The following is a 26,297-nucleotide window of genomic DNA, read 5'->3' as shown; positions in this document are numbered from 1 at the left end:
GTATTCCACAAGTCAGGACCTAGGCATTTGTGTGCTCCTTGCTACATAACTAGGTGCCATGTTTTGCAAGACAGCACATCAGATGGGTTTTATGCAGATAGCACTGGGTGCAATAGACATTTTTTTAAAAAAATTATGATGGCCATCAAGTCACGACTGACTTACTACGACCCTGAATATGATTTCCAAGGCAAGAGACGTTCAGAGGCATTTTGCCATGGCCTGTCTCCACATCATGATCCTGGTAGTCCTTGGAGGTCTCCCATCCAAATAGTAACCAGCAGAGGCGTAGAAAGGGGGGAAAGCGCCCAGTGCACTGGTGCATCCTCTGCCCCCTCTCCAGAATGCCCCCCCTGCCCTGGAACACCCCCGTCAGCCCCCGGAACACCCTCGCCATACCCCCACAGGGGCACACGCCCAGTGCGTCGCGCATCTCCCCTGCCCTCTTGGAACTACGCCTCTGCTAACCAGGGCCAATTCTTCTTCGTTTCTGAAGTCTAGTGAGATCAGGCTCACCTGGGGCTGTCTAGGTCAAGGCAGTGGCACAGATAAAATGTGGAACAGACTGAGCAACTGACCTCCAAATATGTACTTCCTCTCTCTCTCTCTCTCTCTCTCTCTCTCTCTCTCTCTCTCTCTCTCTCTCTCCCCCCCTCCACTTGCACTTGGTCTGTAGAGTTATTCCCCACTGGATGCTCATCCTTCAAGAAAGTTACACCCAATATTGACGAAGAGGGTGCAATGAAAGAAGATGCTGGGATGATGGATGTTCATTATAGTGAGGTGATTGTACAATTAAAAAGGGTGGATCTTCAGATATCCCTGCTGAGGCATCCAAGCTCCATTTGGTGTGCCTGACTCTAATGACTTGGCTATTGAGGCATCAGTATTTCCTGATCTGTGTTTTTGCCTTGTTCTGTGTCCTCTAGAGGACATTTGTTGACCTCGTCCACCCTCTGTCTCTAGCAAAGGGTGATGCTTTTAAACTGTCCGAATCACATGACCTTGTTCTGCATTTTTGTCTTTATCTATTAAAAACCATCAGCTAAGACCTCAGCAGCTTCCCTTTTTCTGCATCCTCCTCAGGAAGTCCTGGTGGAGCTGCTGGAACAGTGTGTTGATGGCCTGTGGAAAGCAGAGCGTTACGAAACCATCTCAGAGGTTTCCAAGCTGATAATCCCAATCTATGAAAAACGTCGTGAGTTTGAGGTAGAGGTTCTGAAGCTGACTTGATATCCTGATGAGCACCTGCAGAAGAAAGATGGGGAATCTTCAGTAGCCATAAAGTATATTTATCAAACATGCCTTGAGCTCCCTGCTTACTTGGTTGTGCTGACTTCAGAAAGCTAAACGAGCATAAATGTCTATGTACATGAAACAAATAGAGACAGTAATAGTATATTTATAGGGGCCAAGTAAAATCAGAAAACAGTGAGCTAGCTTTTGGGTCCCACAGAATTTTCTTATGCTCTAGAACAGCAAGGGAGAAGAAAAGGAAAAAATCACCATTGCTCCAATCAACTGTAGTCTGGGCTTTTACCGTGCTTTCTTATTTCTCCTTCCTCACACTTCCTTTTTCACTCTTTTGTAAAAATAAAACAGGCTGAAAAAGAGTTCTGCAAAACTCAAAAGGTAGCTCACTATTGTATAGATTTAAATTGCTCATAATTAAAGGTATCTAGTTTCTATCCCATCTCACTTTTTATTCCCCATGTGAATTAAGCAGGGATCAGTGCACAAAATACAATACGATGGAAATTACACTGAAAAAGACCCACAGCAATTGCTGTCTACTTTTAGACAAAGTCTAAATAATAATACATATCCAAATCCATAAACAATACAACAGTATCACAGGGTATCTGAAATACAGACTTTAATAACGCCGATAAAAATCCTGTGTAATACAAAGCAAATATCCTGTGTAATATGATTAAAGTTAAACCGCTGAATTTTTATTAGAAGTGCTCAAGTCAAAAACTTGATCACCTCTTCTGGACCAACATTACATGCTTTGTCCAGTTTTATGTCCTGTTTTAACACCCACTCTGTCCTGTATTTTCTTTTATTTTTATGATATTCCTAATAAAGGTCAGTTAAAGATGAATATGATGAAAGTCCACTAAGCTAACTGGAACAATTTGACAGTTTCAAATCACCACCGTTCATACAAATAATTGTATATTTTGGAAGCACGGACATATGGAATTTATGTTCCACTACCCTTGAAGCTTGTACAGGACCAGTACACGTCTGGGTTTTTGTTTAGCTTAGTGGACTTCCATTGTATTCCACAGGATCTTTGCTTTGTATTCCACAGGATTTTTATCAGTGTTATTAGGGCCTGTATTTCGGATAGCCTTTGGTACTGTTGTATTGTTTATGGATTTGGACCTGTATTATTACTTATAACAAAGACTTCATCTCAAAATAGACAGCAATTGCTGCAAGCCTTCTTCAGTGTAATTTCTATTGCGTTAATTTTTATCCCCAACAGAGCAATGTGTCTGCTTGCATTTTTATATACAGTCAATGAAAGAAAAGAATAGTAGTTCTTATGAAACAAGAAAAGATTACTGTTGGGGGCTAACTAAACATTCCAGGGGATTCACAGCTGTTGCAGATAACACTCTTTGTGTGTCCTTTGCTAGTATCCAGAAGAAGAAATACTTTTTGAGATATTACCACATTCTGCATTTCACAGGCTCCAGAAATTCATTGTACTAGACCAGAAACAAGGCAACACTAAACAAGACAACACCATGTCACACATAGATATGTTAGTGTCAGCCAGCCATTATATTTCAATCATCCTGGGAAATAAAAGAAAAGAAACCAGGGGTACAGACACAGGGTTCAGTAAAGGTCAGTGACTGCCAAGTATAGAAATGGGCAAAAATGTATTTAAGCATCTAGAGAGAAGCACCAATCAGTACAGCAGCTGTGTTTGGAAACACAGGTACCTTATATGCTCAGGTAGCCTGAAGATATTTGGTAACAAACACAAAGGAACAATAGTGTAATGGAGCTATTACATCACATGCTGTGATAAGTTTAAACAAGTGTGAGTGTAATTGTTCATGAGGTGGTGAAAAGCTCATAAACATGATTTATCAACACTGTGTTAATTCATATAACTTGTGTAGTTATTATAGAGCTGTGGTATCCATCCTGTTCTGAAATTTATTTCTTCTTCAGAAAAATTCAGTGATGGACAATACATTTTCTGGACAAATGATAACGAAGAACATTAACATCAATTACTTATTACATTCTCTGAGGCTCATTCTGCATATGCAGAATAATGCACTTTCAAACTGCTTTCAGTGCTCTTTGAAGCTGTGCGGAATAGCAAAATCCACTTGCAAACAGTTGTGAAAGTGGTTTGAAAATGCATTATTTTGCGTGTGCGGAAGGCCTATGTTCTCCAGGTAGAAAAGCAGTCTTTCTCAGCCTCTGCCTCTAGAAATCCCTGGCCTTAGGGGAAGAGTCATGGCTCAGTGGTAGAGCATCTGATTGGCATGCGGAAGGGCCCAGGTGCCATCCCTGGCATCTCCATCTAAAAGGTAGAAGGTGAGATGAAAGAACTTGCCCTGAGACCCCTGGAGAGCAGTTGCCAGTCTTCATAGGTAATACTGACCTTGATAGACCAAGGGATAAGGCATCTTCATGCATTCTTCTCCAGTTGGAAGAATTGAGGCTGTCTGTATGCAAAGCTTGTGCCCTGTATCTAAAGTGATAGGCTTCTATCTACAGCTGTGGTAGCAGATGTTCTCAAGAGCACATCAAACTGCTTTTATATTAAATCAGAAAAGTCTTTCCTAGCACCTGCTACCTGCGACCTTTCACATGGAGTTGCTAGGGATCAAATTGCGATCAAAGGTGGAATCCAGCAGGTTCTCACAGGTTCCCGAGAGTAGGTTACTAATTATTTGTGTGTGCTGAGAAGGGGTTACTAATTGGTGCTGAGAAGGGGTTACTAATTGGTGATTTTGCCATGTGATTTTTGCCTTAGTTACACCCCTCCTCTCAGCAGTAGCGCGCAGAACTTGAAGCAGTCTAGCAGGAGGTGCACCGGCGTGCGTGGCAGCCTGCACCTGGTGCATTCGTTTCCCGCCCAAGGACCGGCGCAGCAGCTGCGTCCTTGCCACAGCCCCGCCCAGGAATGCCCAGCCCCGCCCCTGTCGTGCCCCGCCCAGCTCCATTGGTGCTACACCAGTTTGAATCCCACCACCATGGGAACCTGTTACTAAAATTTTTGGATCCCACCACTGATTGCGATACTCTCCTAAAGCAAAGCATGTACAAAGTAAGCATGTAGCTTACACTACATAATCTTGACTTCTGTTGTCTCGACAAGAGCAAACTAGTCTCTATTTCCATAAACATTTTCACCATCTGGTGACCATCTCACTAGTAAATATTTTCCTTTGGTTTCCTAGTAACCTAAATACTTTCAAGGGTTCTAGATAGGAAAAGCAGGATTTTAACTTGAGGCCTTGAGTGGTTCTGAAGCATTTGAGAGCCCTTTCATCTTTTTTTACCATACAGAAACTGACCCAGGTGTACAGAACACTTCATGGAGCTTACACTAAAATTCTGGAGGTGATGCAGACAAAAAGGAGGCTGTTGGGCACTTACTTCCGAGTTGCTTTTTATGGGCAGGTAAAGGCATCATTTGGCCTATCAAATAAGTGACAAGGATCCTTCTTTTTCCTACAGAGTCTCTTCTGCTGGGGCATCACACTTGTGGGTGCCTTCCCCAGGAATGTTTGCCAGGCATTTTCACTTATATATTTTAGGTCGGGTTGAGTGCATGTCATTTGTTCTGTACATGTTGTATAGTTTTGCTGTGCTCATGCCACATTCTTCCAGTGATCCGCTGGGAGTCTCTGAAGTTTTTTCTGTAGATGCATGTGCTACGTGCATTGTATTATATGTTCAGTGTGTGTTGCAATCTGTACTTGGGTTGTACTTTCTTAATAACAACACTTTGTTGCCAAAAATCTGGGAAACACAAATAAAAAAACATACAATAAGAGTGCACAGGCACTTCCATTCTTCAACACAAGAGAACAGCTTTAGGTCTTAAAGAAGAGCCTGCATTTGAAATATCAATTTACTTCAGGCTATTGACATAATCTAATTGGCTTGACAAAGAATACAAAATAATATGAAATAAAACCTCTGGTCTCTAAATAGCCTCTATATAAGTCTCTTGTTACTTCACCTGTTGGATTTTAATATTCCTGGATTGATCATTAGAAAAAGTGAAGATTGGGAGTGTCACCATTATGAATTTATTGTCACATTGTAAATCATTTGTTTATGATTTAAGTTTTGAGTTTATGTATGCCAAGGTATAGTATCTGTTATAGTGTACTTAATATTGTGGCAGCTTCTAAACCTAAGTGAAAATGAAGAAAATTTGTACCCACAGGCTAACAATGAAAACTTCAAAAAATAGTTCTCCCACTGGAGTAGCTTTTTACTTTTAAGTAACCCAAATAAATTTATATTTTTACAAACAGTGACCAAACGTTTTGGAAAATTGTTATCATTCTCCCATTGGAGTAATATATATAAACAAAAGCTAGAACGGCACGGCAAAGTAATCTTAAGGTAAATATATAACAGCTAGCCAGATTCTAGATAATTAACCAACTGGCCTCGTTAAACTTCACGGAAAGGCAGGTCAGGGTTTTTCAAATACAATAATGGTTACAATCAGTGAGGACAACGCTCTACAATTGGTTTGTTCTTATGCCTCTCGAAATGTAGGACATTTCCATCCAATGGGAGAATGATAACAATTTTCCAAAACGTTTGGTCACTGTTTGTAAAAATATAAATTTATTTGGGTTACTTAAAAGTAAAAAGCTACTCCAGTGGGAGAACTATTTTTTGAAGTTTTCATTGTTAGCCTGTGGGTACAAATTTTCTTCATTTTTACTTTTTTGTGTACCTTCCCCTCTTGCTCAGCATGGAGGGAGCTTCTAAACCTAGGCAGGGCTGTGTGTGAAGTCTCTCTTCAGCAAATTAACATTCTGTGGTCAGCAAAGTTTAATTTTGCACCAAGGTTGGCTGAATTCAACCATCTGAATGAACTATGCAAATTTGATGGATTTGCACAATTTCTGCTCCTGTGCATTTTCAGGTCAACAATTATTATTATTTTACATCAGCATCATTTACTGTGGATTTGCAAGCTTAAGAGAGAGGTATGAAGCAAAGCAGGACAGAAATGCTAACAGCCCCCAACCCCCAGCCAGTGAAAATCATTCAATTAATGGGTCAATCCTACAGATTCATTCTGGTGCTGCCATCAAGAGCAAGGAACCTGCCCCTGTCCTGTGTGCCACTCTTACCTTTATAGCTGTAAACCTGATTTTTTAAAGTGAAAATATATTCTCGAGAAACTGAGTTTTGCAACCAGTACTACATCTTGCAATTCTGATGTCTTCCTGTGCAACTGTGTAGTACGCAGCTTTAAGCAAAAGACTCATAAACATAATATTGCACTATTCTAAAATGTGTTTTTGTAACTGTATTATTGTTACTGTGTTTAACTTGGTACTTCCATGTCTCTGCTCAACAAAAGGCTTTCTTTGAGGAAGAAGATGGCAAGGAATACATCTACAAAGAGCCCAAGTTGACTGGCCTTTCAGAAATTTCCCTGCGGCTGCTTAAACTTTATGGAGAGAAATTTGGGACCGAGAATGTCAAAATCATCCAGGATTCAAATAAGGTGGGGTTTGCATTAGACAGTGTGCCAATCCTAGCAAAAGTAGGAACATTCTCAGAAAGCACAGAGAGTTTTGTTCTAGCAATGGTATTTCTAACTCTCAAGGGAGATCACAAACTATGAACTGTGGTGTCAGAGGGAGGATCAGGAAATGGTTGAAGGAAACAGGCTGAGGCAGGAATACCAATCTCTGGAGGCAGTCAATTCCTGTCCTGGAAGAGGTTAGAGAACCTCCGAACTAATCACATCCAACAGTGTCCTGCAATACCCGAGAAGGAGGGAAGGTCTTCCGGGTTTCACAGCCTTCCAAGCTACTAAGCAGTTGAGGCATCTTCCTCTAAATCCAAAGAATATGGCTTTTACTTGACTCCTGTGGGGCCATCTTTGAAGGAGCCTGTAGCCATTCTCTGAGGTCATTGAGGGAGGTATACTTCCACATACCACTACTGTTGGAGGCTTGATGGCATTATTTTGCACCAGCAGCCTTTTCAATACTGGCATCAAGACTGTAGAACTCTTCCTCGCAAAGCAAATTTGGCATCTTCCCTTTTGAATTCCATAAGGGCAATCAAAATGTTTATTTTCTGACATGCTTTTGAGTTAGTTAATTGGTATTTGGGTTAATGGGGGTTGATGTTAGATTTTAAAAATACGTTTGCTGTGGTTTTGTTCCTCAGTTCATGAACTTCTATTCTGCTGTTCATGTTTTATGTTTTTATTATGGCTTGTAATTGAGATTATATTGGTGGCTTAAGCTGCTTTAAGACCCAAAGAGCTTTTAAAGGTCCACTAAAAGTCTTGAATCAAATTCAGTGAAATTGTTTACATATTTTTAATGAAATGACCCCATGCTTTTAAACCTTTTGAAACGCTCTTGAATTGCTAGATCATCTCTCTTGTTTAAAAGACCACTGAGCTCATGACATTCATCGTGCAGCTTTTAGGTTTCTGGTTAGATATCTGTGAAGCACAAGAAGATCTGGGTAAAGACGCTTTCCTTTTTAATAAGCAATCCCTTTCTTCTCTTAGGTTAATGTCAAAGATCTCGATTCGAAGTTTGCCCACATTCAAGTGACTTACTTAAAGCCCTTCTTTGATGAGAAAGAACTTTCAGAAAGGAAGACAGATTTTGAAAGAAACCACAACATCAGCAGATTTGTGTTTGAAACGCCTTATACCTTGTCTGGGAAAAAACACGGGAGCGTGGAGGAGCAGTGTAAAAGAAGGACCGTCCTTACAAGTGAGTTCCACCTCCTGAATGGTGGAGAAGGGGGACAGGGCCCTTCTGGTACAAAGCCTTCTGTGATGGTCAGAGATTGGCCGGTGTCCACAAGAGACAGGAAGCAGTCAGATCAGAGGTCAAGGAGAACATTTTAAAAAGTGGAATCCAGAGAGGCCCAACACTAATTGTCGGTATAATTTGTGGCTAGAATATAATTCTACAAATAGAGAACAGAATTCACTCTCTCTGCTGACTGAAATGTTAATTACATTATCTGATTAAAAGTGAGGTGACTTATGTTGAAATTTGTTGATTTCATTAGCTAAATTCCAGCTTTAGTTAAGAAGAAGAAAAGTTTGGATTTATACCCTGCCTTTCTTTCCTATAAGGAGACTCAAGGCAACTTACACACTTCTTTCCCTTCCTCTCTCCACAACAGACACCTTGTGCAGTAGGTGGCCCTGAGAGAGTTCAAAACAAACTGTGACTGGCCCAAGGTCACCCAGCAGGAGTGTAGAGTGGGGAAGCAAATCTCATTCACCAGAATAAGAGTCTTTCACTCATGTGAAGGAGTGGGGAATCAAACCCCATTCTCCAGGTCAGAGTCACCTGCTCTTAACCACTACGCCATGCTGGTTGCAGGCCTTCCTGGCTCCTGTGTACCCCAATATTAGCTAAGAGATTACAACATCTTCATTCTAATGGAGCAACTCTATACCTATCTTCTAAGAGGCTCATGAGGAAAAAAAACACAAGAGAAGCTTTGCTGGGTCAGACCACTGATCCATCTAGTCCAGCATCCTATTTTACAATGCCCAACCAGTTGCCTCGGAGCACCAACCAATGGGGCATAGAGGCCAGGGTCTTCCCTGCTACCACTGATGTTCATAGGTTTACTACCTCTGGGTGCAGTGGTTACCTTAGGTCAGGGGTCTTCAAACTATGGCCCTCCAGATGTTTAGAGACTACAATACCCATGAGCCCTACCACTTGGCCATGCTGCCAGGGGCTGATGGGAATTGTAGTCCATGAACATCTGGAGGGCCATAGTTTGAAGACCTCTGCCTTAGGTCTTTTTGTTTAGTAGCTATTGGTGGCTCCACAATTTTGTCTAATCCCTTGCAAATAGATGATGAGCAATTCTGAGCAGTGCCTTATGAAGTTTGATGTGTGACCTTAGCAGCAGACCCCTCCAATTTTGTTTGCTCTTTCCTGCTAGCGTCCAACTCTTTCCCATATGTAAAAAAGAGGATTCCTGTCAGTTACGAGCATCAAGTCAATCTGAAGCCAATTGATGTGGCGTTAGATGAGATAAAGGCAAAGACAGCAGAGTTGCAGCAGCTATGCACTTTGGCTGACCCTGACATGATCCAGCTCCAGCTGAAGCTCCAGGGCTCTGTCTCGGTCCAGGTAAGGTACCAGGCATGTGTGACCGCCCCCCCCCCCCAATGCCCCCTTGAAATAACAAACCTGCTGGCTAGATATGGGTTTGTTTTCTAGAAATCATTAACTACTAGTTGCAGAGTCTAGCAGATGGTCTTGAAACCTGATGTTTACTGCAAATTGTTACATCATTGGGTTGGGGGGTTGTGTAACTGCACTATTTGTGTTCATCCTTCATTTATTTGTCCTCTGTCTTTGTTATCTCCTTGTCAAGATCTTGAGCCTAAGCTTAGCAACAGCAGAGACCTGTTTCGTTTAAATTACTCAATAAACTGCCAAGTGCTCTGTTCTCTAAAAAGTATAAGAGTAATAGTATTCACGGTAATAAAGTTCGTAGCTACATTGGCAGAATCAAAATAAATTTACAAATTCATTTATAAATCATGATGCTGGCTGTGGTTAGTGGCTTGGACACATGGAAATAGAGAGAGGAGGCGCATAAGGAAGAGTTTGCACTTGATTAAGATGGACTGTGCTCTACAGCAATGGAGAGGGTGGGTGTGGTAGAGATGTGAGAGATGCTGTCCTGCAGAGGTGGGGCTACGAGGGGCTGGGAGGGTGTGCCACATACCGGGCACACGGTTTTGGGTCATGTGGGGGGCCCAAAATTCCCCCTGACCCCTCCCCCAGGCCCTTCCCCGCCCCCATGCAGCACCCCCCTCCCGTCCTCCTTCCCACACTTACCTTAGTTCCTTTCTTTTTCCTAGAACTTTGTCCGGCTGAAAAAAAAGGCCTGTTCACAGTACAGGCTAAAAATGGCCTGAGGAACTACAGTTCCCAGGAGACCTTGGGGCTCACAAGATCTCCTGGGAAGTATAGATCCCATCAGGCCGTTTTTAAGCCTGAACTGTGAATAGGCCTTTTTTTTTCAGCCTGAAGAAGTTCTAGGAAAAGGAAAGGAACTAATGTAAGTGTGGGAAGGGGGGAAGGGAGGGCGCTGCGGGGCGGGGCGGGGGGGCGGAAAATATAGACTGCACACCGGGCGCAGTTTGGCCCAGCTACGCCTCTGCTGTCCTATGCAACTCCTTTTGTATTCCTCTGCTAAAATTGTTTTAGCCACACTCAAAGCAAGCATTAAATGGGAAGGTACCAAAGTCACAGGTTCAGGCTGTTAGACAACGATCTTGCATCCCACTTATTGATAAATTTTGCCTTTATTCTCCACATCCTCCCCGCTTCTGGAAATGGTGGCTTGGGTGTTTTTAGGCTGAGTTGTGGAGGAGGCTCAAAAAGGCATGGGCTGTGCCTCACAATCAAGGGTTAGGCTACCTGCCCCATTCCATCTTTCATTCTGCGTAGCTGGGTGTTCTTGCATCTCAAGTCTTCTCTCTTGAGTCAGATCTGCATGTGCGTGATCTTCATCCTAGGTAAAGTGCTGTCTAACACATTCAACCATCAGTTGTCAAGGGCTGGCTCACAGAGGTATGTCGTCACTGCAGTGTCCATTTATGGCTTGTATGTGTGAATGGGCAAGCTTAGGTTTAACACCTCAAACGGAGCCTTCATGCTCCCCTGCTTTTCAGTGGAGCAGATCCACACATTCAGCAGCCAATAAAAGTATACAGTAATTGTGTGATTTACCTACATGTGTGAACCGGGCAAGCATACAGGGTAGAGCGGTCTGGTGAGGCAGAACCGTGATTGATGTACAGTAGTAAAGTCAGGCAGATAATCCATAGAACTATTCTGCACATCCCCTCCTTCATGCATAAGGTAGATGGCTACCTTATATGTAGCACCTCATTTTTGAAACACCTTCCCTATAGGAGTTTTCACTGATACTGAGCCTTTTGAGCTTTATGCACCAGATTAAAACACTTTTATTGCTCCTGCATTGTCAGTGGTTGACTTTGTTGTTTGACGTGATTCTTTCTAGGCTTGCTTCTTTTATATTGACTTTAATTTCTCATCTACTGCTGCAGTATTTATTGGTTTTCTAGTTTCAGCGTTACATTGCTTGGACCATGTGCTTTCCAATCATACCCTGGGACTTAGTCCCTTTGTACTGTTGATTTAAACAAATCCTGTATTTGCTGTTTAAATAATATAAGCAGATAATGTATGTCATCAACTTTTCATTTATTTAAACACATTAAATAAATACATACAACTAACACTTCTAAAGTCCTCTCAGCTTATTTGCTCTTGATTTTTCTCTTCCTCGGTTGAAATCCCAAACTGAACCAAATCTCCATTCACACTTTGCAGGTCAATGCTGGTCCACTGGCCTATGCGAGGGCTTTCCTGGATGACCGGCACTCCAGTAAATATCCCACCAAGAAGGTGAATGAGTTGAAAGAGATGTTCAGGTTAGTTATTCAAGTAGTTGACATTTCTGGCTGTTGTGGGTTTTCTGGACTGTGTGACTATGATCTGGTAGCTTTGGCTTTTATCGTTTCACTCACATCTATGGCTGGCATCTTCAGAGGCATGTCTCAATGTGATGTGTTTCCGTGGCACAGTGTGGAGTGATTGTGTGGTGGGGTATGCACTTCTCATGGTGATGGGTCACATTTGTATGAGTCTGGGTGTCTGCGGGTGAAACGTAAGGAGCACAAGCTACCAGACCGTGACCACACAGCCCAGAAAACACACAACAACCAGTTGACTCTTGGCATGAAAGCCTTCAACAATAAGTTGACCTTCCCATTGCATTTTGAAACAAGTGGAACCAGCTACATAATTTTTTGCTTGGCCACTACCCTGGTACAACCTGAGCTTTGTAATAACAAAAGAAGAGCAGAGGGCAAAGTCCACACATGGATGACCCTGGAAAAAGCTCAGGGCTGCAGTGTATGGACTCAGCTACTCTCTCTGTGTTAGTCGCAGGGAAAAGCAAAGTTCATTTTCCTTTTTTTCCATATTGGAAATCTTGATGAGTTTTTCCATCCTGCTGCATTTCTTAAGAGTTCTCCAGCATACACATATTCAGGCTTATCTTTATTCAGTAAACAGTAGTGACTTTAAGAAAGAAAGCTAAGGTTCTGAGGATGAGATTGCACACCATTGTTGAGAAATAAATTCCGGAGCACAACTGATCACAACCTAACCAGCATATAGAACTTGTTCAGAATCTGCCCCTAATGTCAATAGCTGTTTTTCCTAAATTAAAACTGGAGGCATGTTTCCCTCTCACACCCGACAACTTTGGTTCAAAGTGGATAAGAATTAGAACTAACTATTAGAACTCTGGAAGGAGTCCACACCCTTTGTTGCTGCATAAGTCCAACACAGAATGGTGATTAGTGCAGAGGAACAATAGATATCCTTTACTGAGGCTATGTCATTTGGCTGCTCCTCTGTATCAACCACAGCATTTATATAGAGCTCCCATACGATTGCCCTCCCAGAGAAAGAAGAAGGTGGCAGCTCAACCAGAAACCTGGTGGGCAACCTGCTCTGGTGAATGCTACAGGTTCATAAGAGCTTTTAATGATCTAACTACTTATCATGCCATTCTAGCAATTCTCTTATGGCATATTTGTGTTAACAGGCTAGCACATCGTTTGGGAATTGTAGCGTAAACAAATCCTTTAGAATGCATCATCAGTGAGTTGCATCACCAACCAACATCATTCTGTTCCCATCATGTCCCTGCCACGTGGAGTGGACAGTTTTGTGCCAGGCGAGACCTTTACATAGGATCATAAAGTAGGAAGGGGCCACACAGGCCATTTAGTTCAACACGCTGCTCAATGAAGGATCAACCTGTCCTAGAGCATCCTTGGCAAGTGTTTGTTCAGCCACTGTTTGAAGACTGCCAGAGAGGGGGAGCTCACCACCTTCCTAAGCAGCGAATTCCACTGCTGAACTTTTCTTACTGTTTAAAAAAAAGAGTAACCACATGGATGTTTGGGTAGGTTTATCATTTTTAATCCAAATCTAGGCCAGCCAATATAAAAGGTAGCCACTTCAATCCATCTAAAGGTACCCTCTGCTCTCCTGACCTAGTGATCTCTTCCTTTCCCCTGCCAATAAAATCATTTACACTTCTGCCCAGTTGGATTCTACAGCCTGTGTTCACAAAGGCCATTTTTCCTCCGATAGGAAGTTTATACAAGCTTGTGGAATTGCTCTGGAGCTCAATGAACGGCTAATCAAAGAAGACCAAGCAGAATACCACGAAGGGCTGAAGTCCAACTTCAGAGACATGGTGAAAGAGCTGTCAGACATCATACATGAACAGGTAGATATTGGGAGGGCCACTCTGAAAGCAAATGTATACTTAGTTCCAAACTTAGTTTGGAGTATACTTACTCCAAACATTACTGTGGAAAAGTGTTGAGAAATGGACTGTTGAAACAGGCCAGGGTTACGGGCAGTGGGCATGGGGTTGAGCATTGCTGCAAAAGCTAAATGACTGCAGGGTGAAGTGTAGGAGTTTTAACAGCCAGATTCTCGTAGATAATCCATAGAACTGACCAGGCACCTTCATGGGATCATGGCTATAGGTGCCTGGCAGCAACAAAAAATCCAAGCTCTGCAATAAGGGAATCCAGGTCCCATTGTCAGAATTAGCGATGTAATTAAACAAAATAGTTTTTATTGCAATCTGCCCCCTGCATATGGCTGCCCATTTAAATCATGTACCAGGCTCAGTTCCCATGTTTGAAAACTTACAGTCCTTCAGATAAAGATTGGTACCCTCATTCTATGAAGAGGTGGGGGAACTGGCAAGAGGGCAGCATGAGGGAAAGGGAGGGCTGGAGGTTGACTCTCTTTTGATTATGCAAGATCCTGTTTGTCCCAGGGTTCCTATTCTCGGCCTTTCCTTGGAAACGTTTTCTGTGCGGAAATAATTCCGCACACACACACACACACACACCCCGGTCATTTTGAGTTTTCCCTCCTTGTCTCTTCAGTTGTATTTATTCCACTTGCTACTTCTGAAAATGTGTTATTCCTGATGGTGGTGAGATGCAAATATTTTGCACAGGCGCTCTAACATTACTGTGCAGTAACATTTTAAAGCAGCAATTCAAAAATGCCCCAGCCTCCATTTCTGCTATTGAGAACTACCAACCCAAAATGGAAGCTAGAACAACTCCTAGAGCAGGTGCTATTACCTGAAGGAACAGAAATAGTTAGCCCACCCCACACCCTCACAAAGAACTGCATATTTTGGCCAGATTTGATCTGCACTAATGCACAATTGCCACTACAGTAGTCCTCAGTTACATGCAGCAATTGCTCCTAGTATGTTTTTCAATCACTCAAGTGTCACTGCTGATATAGTCGTCCTTGCTTCTTTATATCTCTGCCCAAACATTAACATTGCAAGTTCTATGTGACATTGACAAAGCCAGTTCGATCATCCCTGCTTCCTTCTATCCACCTGAACAATACATTGCTAGTTTGTTATGACAACGAGGAAAAAAGTACTTAAAATTCTTTTGAAAAAGGAGGAGGGGGAAGAGAAAATGGCTAAAGGGGAGGGTGGGCAACCATGCAGTGACACGGATAAGGTCCAGATGATCAATGGGGCAGAGAAATAAAGAACATTTCAACATGATTGCATTCTCAAGGAGCTCCGGCTCAGGAATGGTTAAAAAAAACACCAGTTAAAATTATTAGAAAATCAACAGGGGAGAAATGAAGGCAAAACACTTCCAGATCCAAACAAGGAAAAACATGTGGAATGCAAAAAAAACCCCCACATAGAATTTGGTGGCAAGATACACTGTAAATTACTTGGTTTTCAACTCTGGATCTCAGTTCTCATCTCTGGATCTCAGCTGTTCCTGTTAGCAAGGAGAGAGCAATTGGCATGAGACTGGGGAGGTCATGCTTCTTCCCATTCTGTCTTGTTTACAACTTTGCTGCATTTTGGAAGGCAGCAGAAGGGGTTACAAGGAGGATAGAATTAAGGGCAACAAGGAGGATAGAATTAAGGGCAACCAGGGTGGGCAACCATGCAGTGAACACACTGGAAGACTTAAAGGTGCCTCGGGCCTCCATTTACCGCCTGGGGTCCCGAGTTGGTTAGGAGAAATGCAAGTATATAAATATTGTGTTTTTAAAAATGGACTCCAGGATCATTTCATGGCAATTCGCCCTTGGTTTCCAACTTCCTCTTGGTTTTCCCTCTGAGCTGGAGGACATCTTTCTGGGTTATTCCCAGCATTCACCAGGGAGGCAGGAACAAAATATTTGTGTTTCCTGTAGCTTGTGGTAATTACCCAGAAAACCCTGATTCTTTTCCTGCCTCTGGGGAGAGCAGTAGCTAGTTGTCTGCACTACAGAAAAAATAGATCAGGGACTGGCACGCAATCCAGGTCTTGACGTTTCTGTATCAGTTCCTGAAACTGCGCCATTTTAGAATGAAGACTCTTTGTTCTATTGCCAATTCCCTGCAACCAAGGGAATTGACCTCACGGAAGTGTACCTGCATATTCAAATTTTGCCAAGTTGTCTTCAGCTGCTAAGGTCTTTGAGTGAACAGTGACCATGTTCAGTGCAAGGCCATGCCATTTGGCCTCTGCATAGCTCCTCAGGTGTTTTTGAAGCTGTTGGTCAACCTAGTGGTCCTCCTTCAAGGACAAGAGATCCTTATCTTTGACCTTCTGGTCCGGTCTCACTTTTTTCTACAAGCAATAGTCAACACCCAAATGACCTTACAATATATAGAGCAGCACAGATTTTTGGTGGATTACTCCACATGCTCATTACATTTGGTTCAATCCAAGGAACACCTAGGAGTCATTATTGACACCGCAAAGGGTGTCTGTTTGTGATGAACCAGAAGGCCCAAAAGATCAGGCCCAACTACCAGCAGAACTTCATCTCTACCATTCTTGACGAGCCTTATGATCTCCTCATATCCAATGTAGCTGTACTTCAATGGGGTCAGTCCCACTCCTGACTCTTGCAGCAGTTCCTTTGATCATACCAATATTAAATTTCTCACAAGATGGACGTGCCACTGATGGTTCCAGCCAAGAGCAAAGTGTCCTGGTGGCTCAAGTTGAAACACTTCAAGTAGTTCTACCTACCCAAATACAAACAGACACAAGCCTAACTGGTTGGGGTGCTGTAATGGAAAGTGTCCCAAGCAGGGCAAATGGAGTCCACAGGAGACCAAGCTCAACATAAATTGTCTGGAGTGGAGGATAATTAACCTATCATTTAAAGCCTTTGAGGAGCAGATAGTGGGCAGCCATATTCTACTCTGTACAGACAATATGGCCACCACATCATACCTCCACAAACAGGGAGGTTCAAGGTCTGACGGCTTACACTGGGAAGCAGCCAGGATAATGAACTGGGCAGAGATGCATCCACTGTCTCTGAAGGCCAAATTCATTAGAGGAGAACCAAATCGGGAAACAGACTGGCTCAGCTGACAGCGCTTATCAGAAGGAGAATGAGCGCTACAAGAGAAGCATTCTGGATATAATACATTGGACGGGGATTGCTGAATTGGATCTCTTCACCTCACCCCAAAACAATCAGCTGCCAAGATTTTTTATGTGGTTCCAGCACCATCAAGCGGTGAATGACCTAACATAGAATTGACCTTGTGGTCTACCTTATACTTTCCCCTGATTCCAGTCTTCTCTATGTTTCTCAGAAAGGTAGGGGGGCAATGGAGGGAGGTGCTAGTAGCACCCCTTCTGACCAAAGTGGCCATGATTCTCAGCACTGCAACTATTGCTAACAACACCTCCCTTCAGGATCCTGTCCAGAAGGAACCTTTTAGTAGAAGGCTTCTTCTTCGTCCAGACGCAGACATACTACAGTTAGCCATCTGGAAGCTGAACAGTGCCTTCTCTCAGTTTTAGGGTTCAGTTCCCAAGTCACTGAACTGTTGCTGGCCTCCAGGAACTACCTGGATTTACAATTATACCTAAAAAGTCTTCATGTGCTGATGTTGATGGAAAGGAGTTAGCCACATGTCTCCTGACCTGGCCTTCATCCTGCAGAGACATATCATGGCATTAGCATCTGTTGTAACTACCATGGAGGATTTCCCAGTGACCAGACTCCCTCCTGAACTTCGTGTCTCCAAGGGGGTGCTGATACAGGAGGCACCACAGATGCACTGATTCACAACGTATAAACTGAACACCATCCTAAATGCTGTGACAAGATCTCCATTTGAACCTGTGAGGAATGAAGGCTATTTTTTTTTGTCATGGTTATGTCCTCTAGGAGGTTTTCGTAGTTGGATGCACAATCAGCTGTTGGGAGTCCCAAAACTGAGGTGTTCTGAATAATTACCACAGAATACAGGAAACACAAACATCTTGTTTCTGCCTCCCTGGTGAATGGAGGGAATTACCCAGAAAGATGCTCTCAGACACTCAAAGGAGAGGAACCTTCCACAGGTAAGAACCAGTGGTCATTTTCTGCTGTTTGATTTGCATACCAACAGCTGATTTGCATGATTGCTTCTACATTCTGTTAATTTTCAAATGTGCAAACAGTTCTCCATGACTGCAGACTATGTAATGGGACTCTTAAGAGTCCTTTGGAACAGGCTGTCTTTGTTCATAGACTCCAGTCAGATCATTATTCAAACAAGCTGTCTTGTGGGTCTTTTATTTTCCTTTCCCCATGGTTGTTGATGGGTGGAAGAAATACAAATGACATTACGTCCTTTTTTCAAAAGAATGCTGGATAATCATAAAGAGCTTCTGGAATCATTCTAATACTGACAAACATGTTGGGGAGGGGAATTCTGAAAGAATTTAAAATGTTTGTTGCAATTTATTTTTCAGTCAGGGATCTTAAAACACAGGAGGCTTCTATATGCTGAAGAGCGAGCACTCTGTCATACGCAAATTCTGTGTAAGGTCTCAAACATCTCCAGGTTAAGTTTTTTTAGAACATTAAAAGGAGGTTTTTGGTCTTCAAGGATGAGAAGAGTTGGTGATACTTGGGTGTTTCGAATTTCGTAACCAGAAGGAACTGAATGAGCCATTTCTAGTGATCAGTGGGTTAAGTTTCTTATGTCAGTGCGCCAACCTGACCCTTTCACCTCTGTAGCCTCCAGATCTTCCACCTTACTTCACGGGCAAACCATGTATCATTATTCCCCTTCTCTGAATTCATCCTTTTTTTAAAAAAATCTCCATATTCTGCAAAGCTCAGGTTTGGTACATGCATTAATTTAGAATACTTGTGCAAAGTTCCACCTTTAACAATGTTTGCAAAACAGGAACTGGAAACAGGAACTAGAGAGTCTGAAGCCCAAAAACACCTTTGTAAAAAGTGCAGTGGGGCTTTCCATGCATAGGAAAAAGCCAGCTTTTAGCTGCAAACTCTGCCACATTGTTTTCTTGACGTTGCTCAACACTGCATGAACTTAATGCACTATTGCCTTAAATCAAAAACACAAGGCGCTGGGGAAATCATTCTTGTATCATAACTCAGGCGTGAAGATGTGTTCATTTGGATAGGTGCCTGAGCTTTGACAGTCAAGGCCTGTGTTTGCCTGGGGATCTAGCAGATGGCAAGCTGAAGATTGAGGCCACACCCTGCCTCAACTTGGAAATTACTGTGTGAAGCATAACTGAGAGTGCTCCTGCTGTCCATACTAACTGCTGGCGCTGGGCTGGTGGCTGGGTTTGACACTTGAAATTACTTCAGGCCTGTGTCTGGGTCTCTCTGGGTATCACAAAGGCATTGCTACAATTACAACGATACTGAACTCCTAACTCCTCACCAGAAAGTCTTAATTTCCAACTGTTACCAGACCTTAACAAATTTTCTTTGGTTCTAGGAGTCAGGTTTGCTTTTCAGTCTTCAAGGTTTTGCATTTTAATTACCTTTTTTAAAAAAAAAAACTTCCACAATTAAATTTCTATCTATCATATGAGCCAGCACATGGGGATTTGTGGAACCTTAATTATTACCATATATTTTATAAGTAACATTGCACTGCAATTGTAGTTGTTACATGAGAAAAATCACAGCGAGATGCTATAAAAAAGTGTAAAATACATGCAATAGCAGAATTAAGAAAATCATGAAAATACTTGCCAAAAAAGCACAGACAATACAGAAATGCACAAGTCAATATATAAAAGTGCATGCAAACAAGGATAAATGTAAAGGTATGTCAGAGAGCTGAGATCCTGCATGTAGGTCTTGGTAGAAGGCTGGGGCAGGGAGTGCAAAGGATTGCTCAGAAGCTCAGGCAATCACTCATTGTATGATTCCTGCAAGTGTACAATTGTATGTAACCAACTTTGCAGCCACACCTGATTCCTAATACTGCTCACATCAATACGAAGAAATGTTGGCAGGGTGTACTCAGCAGTAGGAGATGGCTCCTGTCACCCAGTACTTGAGGTGCCTAGCTTCTTGCAGCTCTCTCTGTCTCTTTCTCCAATGACCCCACTGATAAATGAAGTATCTGCATTGCCTTTTAAGTAATATCTCAGTGTGTTCCAAACAAACTTTACACTGTTTTTTTTTCTGAACTCTTACCAGAGCTTGAGCATTGAAGAATGTATCTGGGAAGTCTTCCAAGAGAATGTTTTGTGTCTCACTGGCACACATGATTAACACACTGGAAATTAAGAGCATGTTTTATTCTTCTTTTTGGCTTCTGCTAAGGATGTTTCTGGAATCTTCCTGTACTGAGTTGCTCTCCTCATTTGAAGAGTTCAGAATCACAAAAAGCATTTACCAGAGTGGAACTTCGTTGTCAGAATCCAAGGTTCTTCCAGAGTTGGATTCCCAGAAGTCAAAATAAAATAAATCCCTTCAAAATGCCCCCCCCCAAAAAAAACACCTCAAGGGAATAATCCTTTTCCTTGCTCCAGATCTATTATCAGCATCCTGAAATTCTGTTTCCTTGCATAAAGATAGCCAGAGCATGACCCTCATCAGAATTAAACCAAGGAATAATGATGGATCTACTGATTTCTAACTGCAATAGGGCTGCTGTACGTTCCACCAAGATATTGTTAATCGTAATGTGTAGTCTCTATTCATCAGGTTTTTAAAATTAGAAAGCTCCTTCTGACTTTCCTGGTTCACGTATCGTTCTTTTACCAACTCAAAAAGGGCATCTCTCTTCTAGCTCCAAGTGTTGGGGGGGAAATGGAAGGCGGTTTGAGACATCAGGCCTTGCGCTAATCGGCTCCTGGCAAACCAAGGGGCACAACTAGCTGGCTGCTATGTGAAATCAGATGTGCAACTAGGAAACAATGCAACAATGAAGAATAATACTCAGAAGAGAGATTTGTGCATGTGGTCGACTGTAATGGGAGAGAAGCTGCAGGACTGGACTAGACTTTGGGGTCTGAAGCAAATTAACTTGACTTCAAATTAAGGAAAGGACATTTCCTTCTCTTCCCTGTTCACTTGTTTGTCTGTCTGTGTCCATGGATTGCATGGTTTGTAGAAGGTATGTTCAGGATGCTATTCATTAGAATTGAGCACTGGCATTGTGTATAGCATGTTTTGCAGTTTTTTCTCCCTGCAAGTCCATAAGCTTTTGAATAGGAACCCAGTGTGCTTAAGCCTCAAGAGGTAGCTCCAAAATGGCCCTCACCCCCTAGGGATGCGTAGCCTACCTGGAATCTTTGAGGAGAGGTGAGAGAGACATTTAAATGAAAAGATGCATAGGGCGCAATCAACCAGGAAGTTCCCTTGCACAATCCTGTTGACACAAAGGAGAGCTGTGCGTTCATGTGCAGATGAATTGATTGATAAGAAAGTCCTTGGGTTCGTTACAGCAGCCGCAACACTGACGGTTGACAATTTATGGCTCAGTGTGCATGTCAGGGATCTGCCCAGCCCCAAATATGAGGCAAACTTCAGCAGCAACCCTGAGTTAAACACTAGGATACTCTTCCTAGCAGCAAAATCAGAAAAGGGGGAAATTGCCATGACCAGCTCTGGCATTTTTAACCTTCACTAGATATAAAGATATAGTAATATTTCAATGCGAACAGTTTGACTAGGTCAAGGTTCTCTAACATGGTACACACCTGTGAGCATTCTCCCGAGACACCTGCTTTATGCTTCAAGAAAATACACAGGGTCATTTCAAAAGCCAAACAGTTTTGTGTGCTCTGTCCTCCCTCTCCATTATTCAGACATTTCCACAAGGGTTATCTTCCCTGGATTCAATGGTATTGGGAAGGGTTATACCAGGGGTAGGGAACCTGCGGCTCTCCAGATGTTCAGGAACTACAATTCCCATCAGCCCCTACCAGCATGGCCAATTGGCCATGCTGACAGAGGCTGATGGGAATTGTAGTTCCTGAACATCTGGAGAGCCGCAGGTTCCCTACCCCTGGGTTATACACATACACACACCACTTCCCCACAGCAATATGGTGCTATTTTGTACCTTCTGGCATTTCCCCAAGTGTTTTTCCAGTTTTAGATTCACTCCCCTGGTGGGAGGAGGGGAAACTGATTCCGTAACTGACTCAGAGCAGCTGGACAATGCAGCTGAAGCAACAGGCTCTTATTGTAAGTCATGGGGAAACATTTTGGAAGGAGGCATACTGGAGGAAAATTTAATCACAAAGCTGCTTGTAGAGTTCGCAGAGCCATGCCTCTAACAGCAAAGACACTTCATCACACTGGAGAAAGGATGGACCAAGTGATCAGCCAAATAAACAAACTTCTGTCAAAAGTCATTAAAGAAAATATGAAGCCTCTCAGGCCTTAGAAAATAGTAAATGAAAAAGTCCCCTCTTGTGTAGTAGAAACAAACTCTTATAAGGAAGCAGGCGTTGACTCTAGCCAAAAAAGACTTTGAGCTTACTCTTGTTCCCATCACAAATAGTCCTCGATGTATTTCCATATAATGGTCGGTTGCCTCGCTGGAATTCCATCCAAAAAGCCAATTACAATTTGAGATGGATTTTTTAAAAATAAAAGATGTTCTCAGTCCCCTCAGTTGAAGTTCTCACAATTTCTACTCAACATACCAGGGTTTTACCGAGCTTCCCCCAAGCCTCTATGACAAATCTTCTAATGAAGGGAAAATGGTATTTACAAACCTCTGGGGTGTTCCCCATCCGAATTTTTAGGAATTTGATTGTTGGACCCTTTTTTAACAAGGAAGGGAATGCTCCTTCTCCCAAACTGCAACCGGTGTCACGAGTGAGGAACAAAGCTTACCCCAGAACTTCTCAAATAAGAAGCCAGAGATCCCTGCAGATGCAGTGAATTTTATTATGTACAACTTTTTTGGACTATCCACACCTGCTCAAAAAAGGGTCCTAGCAAGACTCCAGTCAGTTGGAGACAATCCCACAGGACCAACCTGCACAGCTTCTTGAAAATGAGATATCGAATGGCTCCACAGGCTATGAGGCAGCAATTGAAAGAAATATGGTTCAAATGGTCCCTCCAGCTCGTTGCTTTTCTCCCAACAAAACATCTCCTTCAATTTACTGCCATCTCCAAGCAAGGCAAATCCTGATGCTGACACTGGGATGAAATATAATCTGGCTGTGGAAGAATTCATCCACCTGACAGCGCCTAAACCACAGTTGCATACTAATAATAACAATGGGTGTGTCTACCAAGACTCTGATAGTGGCAGTAGAGAAACCACACAAAAGCCCATTCCCCTGCAGAAACCACCTTCATCTTTGTATATTTTATTTTCTTCCCCGTGCCCTGCTAGTCTTTGAATGTGTTTTATCCCTCACTGGTAGTTTTGGTATTAGTATTATCCCATTAGTATTAATGCGTTAATACTTTGGTCATGTGTGTGTGTTATCAACCTTTTTGTGTTTTCTCTGTGTTTTATCCCACCCACCCCAGTCTCCCCTTCATCTTCTGTGTGTCATCCCCCACCCCGCATGGCCTGTTATGTCTGTATGCATGTTTATGTTCACTATCCTCCTCCTCCTTTGGTGTCTGTGTGCTTGGCCTTGGTATAGTTACTGCAGCAGTCATATTGTAGTGGTAGCTGCCACCCTTCCTCAAAATTTCAAAGGTGACCATGGGCTCAAAAAGTTGGAGATAAGATAATCTGCTACATCTCACATGGCACTATTTTTTGTCAACTAATGTTTTCTTTCTTGAAAGCGGCTTAGTAAACATTTGAATCTACCATCACTGCTAACTAATGTCTCTTTTCCTGTTTTTTGTTTGTTTTTAATGCTGCCTTTGCAATAACAGCTTTGAAGACAAGTTTGGGTAACATTATGCTCATTTCCTTCTTGTCAAAATACCTTTGTTACTGCACAGATTGAGAGCATTTTGCTTAATTTGTCTTCTCGGCTTTCTGTTCTAGATGTACCAAGAAGACACAATCCATTCTTCGTGGATGCACAACACCCTACATGTGTTCTGCGCCATAAGTGGGACATCAGGGGATGGCTACGGCTCACCCAGATCTACTCCAGACCTGTAAAAAAGACCTAGGAGTAACCTGATACTTTGCAGTTCTTTCTCAGGAACACTTGTGTCTTGGCCCGAAGGTTGTCATCATTCAAATACGTGACCAGTATATATATTCAGTATTTTTTCTCGAAGCAGAGTCAACAGACTTTCAAACAGGGTACTTGCTGATTATTTTTAAAAAAGCAACCATGGAAATGCCTCCAGGCTTTCTTTTGTAACTTTTGTGGTGTTATACCAATGCAAGATGCCAGAAGGCACTTGTCAGATGATGAGATATTGAAGAATGAACTTTAAAATGGTACCATGTAAAGTTATGCAGTGGAATATAATAAAATGTAAAACTGTTTTATAAATAAGTGATTGGTTGTAGTATGTAAAATTCAATATAGGCTATTTCCCTGTGCCAAAAAAGAGAGATATCCCATTTCTGCCTCCAGAAAGCCAAACTTTTTTCTGAGTAAGTTTGCATTCACTCATTCTGCCTACAATAGATTCTGCTGACCATGGGAGAAGGATTCTATGATCTCACTGGATGATACATGGAGACCCTGTTAGGCACCATCAGTTACATCCATCAGTTTCCCTTTGGTTCTCCTGTCCCCAAACCAAGAAACAGAAGCCTCAGGAATCAAATTTGCAATCCTTGAAGAGGCTTTGATGGTTTTCTCTTAATCTGAAAAGACTTTTTGGATAAAAACTGTTAAGGATATTTTAGAAACTGTGCCAAACCCGTACACATGAAGGGGGAGGCTGCATTCTTTCTCGTATAAGGGTGGACAGTTTGTCATTGGGGTTTTCTTTTGAATGCATGGAATTGTGGAATGGTGTCGTATCTCCCCCCAAAAAAACAAAATTAAAAAGTGACGCCAGAAAATTTTTACTGCTTTATTTTTTATTTAAAACATACAGAAAGAGAAACAAAACAAACAAACCAAAAATTACATGGGCAGTCCTATCCAAAAGGGGTGCCCCCATCCCCTATTGTTTCCAATGGGAGCTAATAGGAGATGGGGGCTACACATTTGAGGATCCATAACTTTGGACCCCCTGAACCCAACTTCACCAAACCTGAAGAGTCTCCTAAAGATACCCTGAAATTTTGGTGCTGCTAGCTTAACAATTGCATCCCTGACAGCAGGCACCCTCCAAATTTCCCCAGATTCTCCTTTTAAATCCACCCCCTTCGGCATGGACTTAAAGGGAGAATGTGAGGTCCCCAGTTTAAACATTGAAAGTGATGCTGTTTCAGGGTGGGGGAGAATCCACCCCAAAACAGCATCACTTTCAATGTTGTTTTAACTGAGGACCCCAGATTCTCCTTTTAAGGTGGATTTAAAAGGAGAATCTGGGCTCCCTAGTTTAAACACCATTGAAAGTGACACTGTTTGGGGGTGGATTCCACTGGAGGTGTTTTGTGAGAGATGATGCTGACATTTGTTTGGTAAATGTTTTGCTGGGGGTGATTTGTGAGAGATTTACATGCTTAATACCCACTTTCACTGGCTTTGAGCTGTTTCTCAGGCTAACAACCTACCTCATAGGGTTGGTGTGCAGACAAAATTAGGAAAGAGTGTTGGTGGGGAGAGAGCCATGTATGTTTTGCTGGGGGTGGGAGGTAATTTGTGAGCTGGTACAAAAAATCATTGTTTAGTCGTGATGGGGGAGAGTGGCCGCCCATACGGGGGGGGGGGACCAAACTCGGGTTTTGTCCCTGGGCTCCAGTTTGCCTAGATACGCCTCTGGCCACCACAGCACAAGGATTTCATTGCAGGACTGAAGGTAAGCCATGTGTATGCAGAAAAATATTTTGAAACAAACAGTAAGTTCATTTTTGAAGCCATCCTGTTAAGCAGTGTTTTTACCTGAAATGAAGAATTACTGCTAGAGTTATGTATAACCTTACTCCCTGACATTTTATGGTTGGCTCCACCTACTGTGGCAGCCATTTTATAGTTATGTCTACCACCCTGTGTCAGAATTCCAATGGTACCCACAGCCTCAAAAAGGAGTGGGGGTTGTTGTGTACAGAAAGCATGAGCTCTGTCTCTTCTCCAGGACACAATAGCAAAACACCATGTTGATGTGTTTGTATCTTAGTAACAGCTTTGTAAATGAAAGATTTAAGTGCCAAAAGTTGATTGCCTTTTTAAAAATCTCCTAGTGAAATACACCATTTTGCCACATCCTTGGTGACCTCTCCACACATGCTTCCCCACTCAAACCAATTATGCACCTCCCAGAGATTGTTCCCAGTCACTTATTCCCACTCATCCCCCAAAGATCTCTTCTTTTCCCCAGCCCAGCAGTCTCACCGTTTACTTACTGAAAACTTTTCTACTTCTCAACCAAAAATGATTTAAATATAACAAATCTAAAACATACAAGCGACAGCAAGTGTAGCAAGCAGAGAATGGGTTGGATCCTGAAGTTAGTTCCCTTTGATCACCAAAAAGGCCAAGGTGGAGATCATGGGGTCTACATGGACAAAAGCCACATGGGACCAGATCTACACAAGAAGGAGGACGAGCTGAGAAAGCTGGGTGGATCCAACCCAATACC

The 26,297-nt window shown here is 42.5% G+C and overlaps 1 protein-coding gene across 2 annotated transcripts in view; it reads left to right on the top strand.

The window, feature by feature from the left end:
• DOCK11 (dedicator of cytokinesis 11) overlaps positions 1–24,091 on the top strand; it is a 115,963-nt gene extending 91,872 nt beyond the window's left edge. Inside the window, exons 45-54 of one of the 2 annotated variants that reach the window (XM_048514039.1) lie at positions 677–783; positions 1,087–1,209; positions 4,552–4,665; positions 6,602–6,748; positions 7,775–7,985; positions 9,187–9,377; positions 11,619–11,719; positions 13,458–13,596; positions 23,514–23,531; positions 23,629–24,091. In XM_048514039.1, coding sequence (XP_048369996.1) covers positions 677–783; positions 1,087–1,209; positions 4,552–4,665; positions 6,602–6,748; positions 7,775–7,985; positions 9,187–9,377; positions 11,619–11,719; positions 13,458–13,596; positions 23,514–23,519 — 1,139 coding nt within the window. In that variant the 3' untranslated portion in view covers positions 23,520–23,531; positions 23,629–24,091. The remainder of the gene's footprint in view (positions 1–676; positions 784–1,086; positions 1,210–4,551; positions 4,666–6,601; positions 6,749–7,774; positions 7,986–9,186; positions 9,378–11,618; positions 11,720–13,457; positions 13,597–23,513; positions 23,532–23,628) is intronic. The other variant, XM_048514038.1, reaches the window with a different exon arrangement.
• The last annotated feature ends 2,206 nt before the right edge of the window (positions 24,092–26,297 follow it).

Source organism: Sphaerodactylus townsendi, linkage group LG13 (genome assembly GCF_021028975.2).
Source record: "Sphaerodactylus townsendi isolate TG3544 linkage group LG13, MPM_Stown_v2.3, whole genome shotgun sequence".
Lineage (NCBI taxonomy): Eukaryota > Metazoa > Chordata > Lepidosauria > Squamata > Sphaerodactylidae > Sphaerodactylus > Sphaerodactylus townsendi.
Note: the sequence above shows the minus strand (reverse complement) of the source record. Positions and strands in the feature narration are given on the sequence as shown.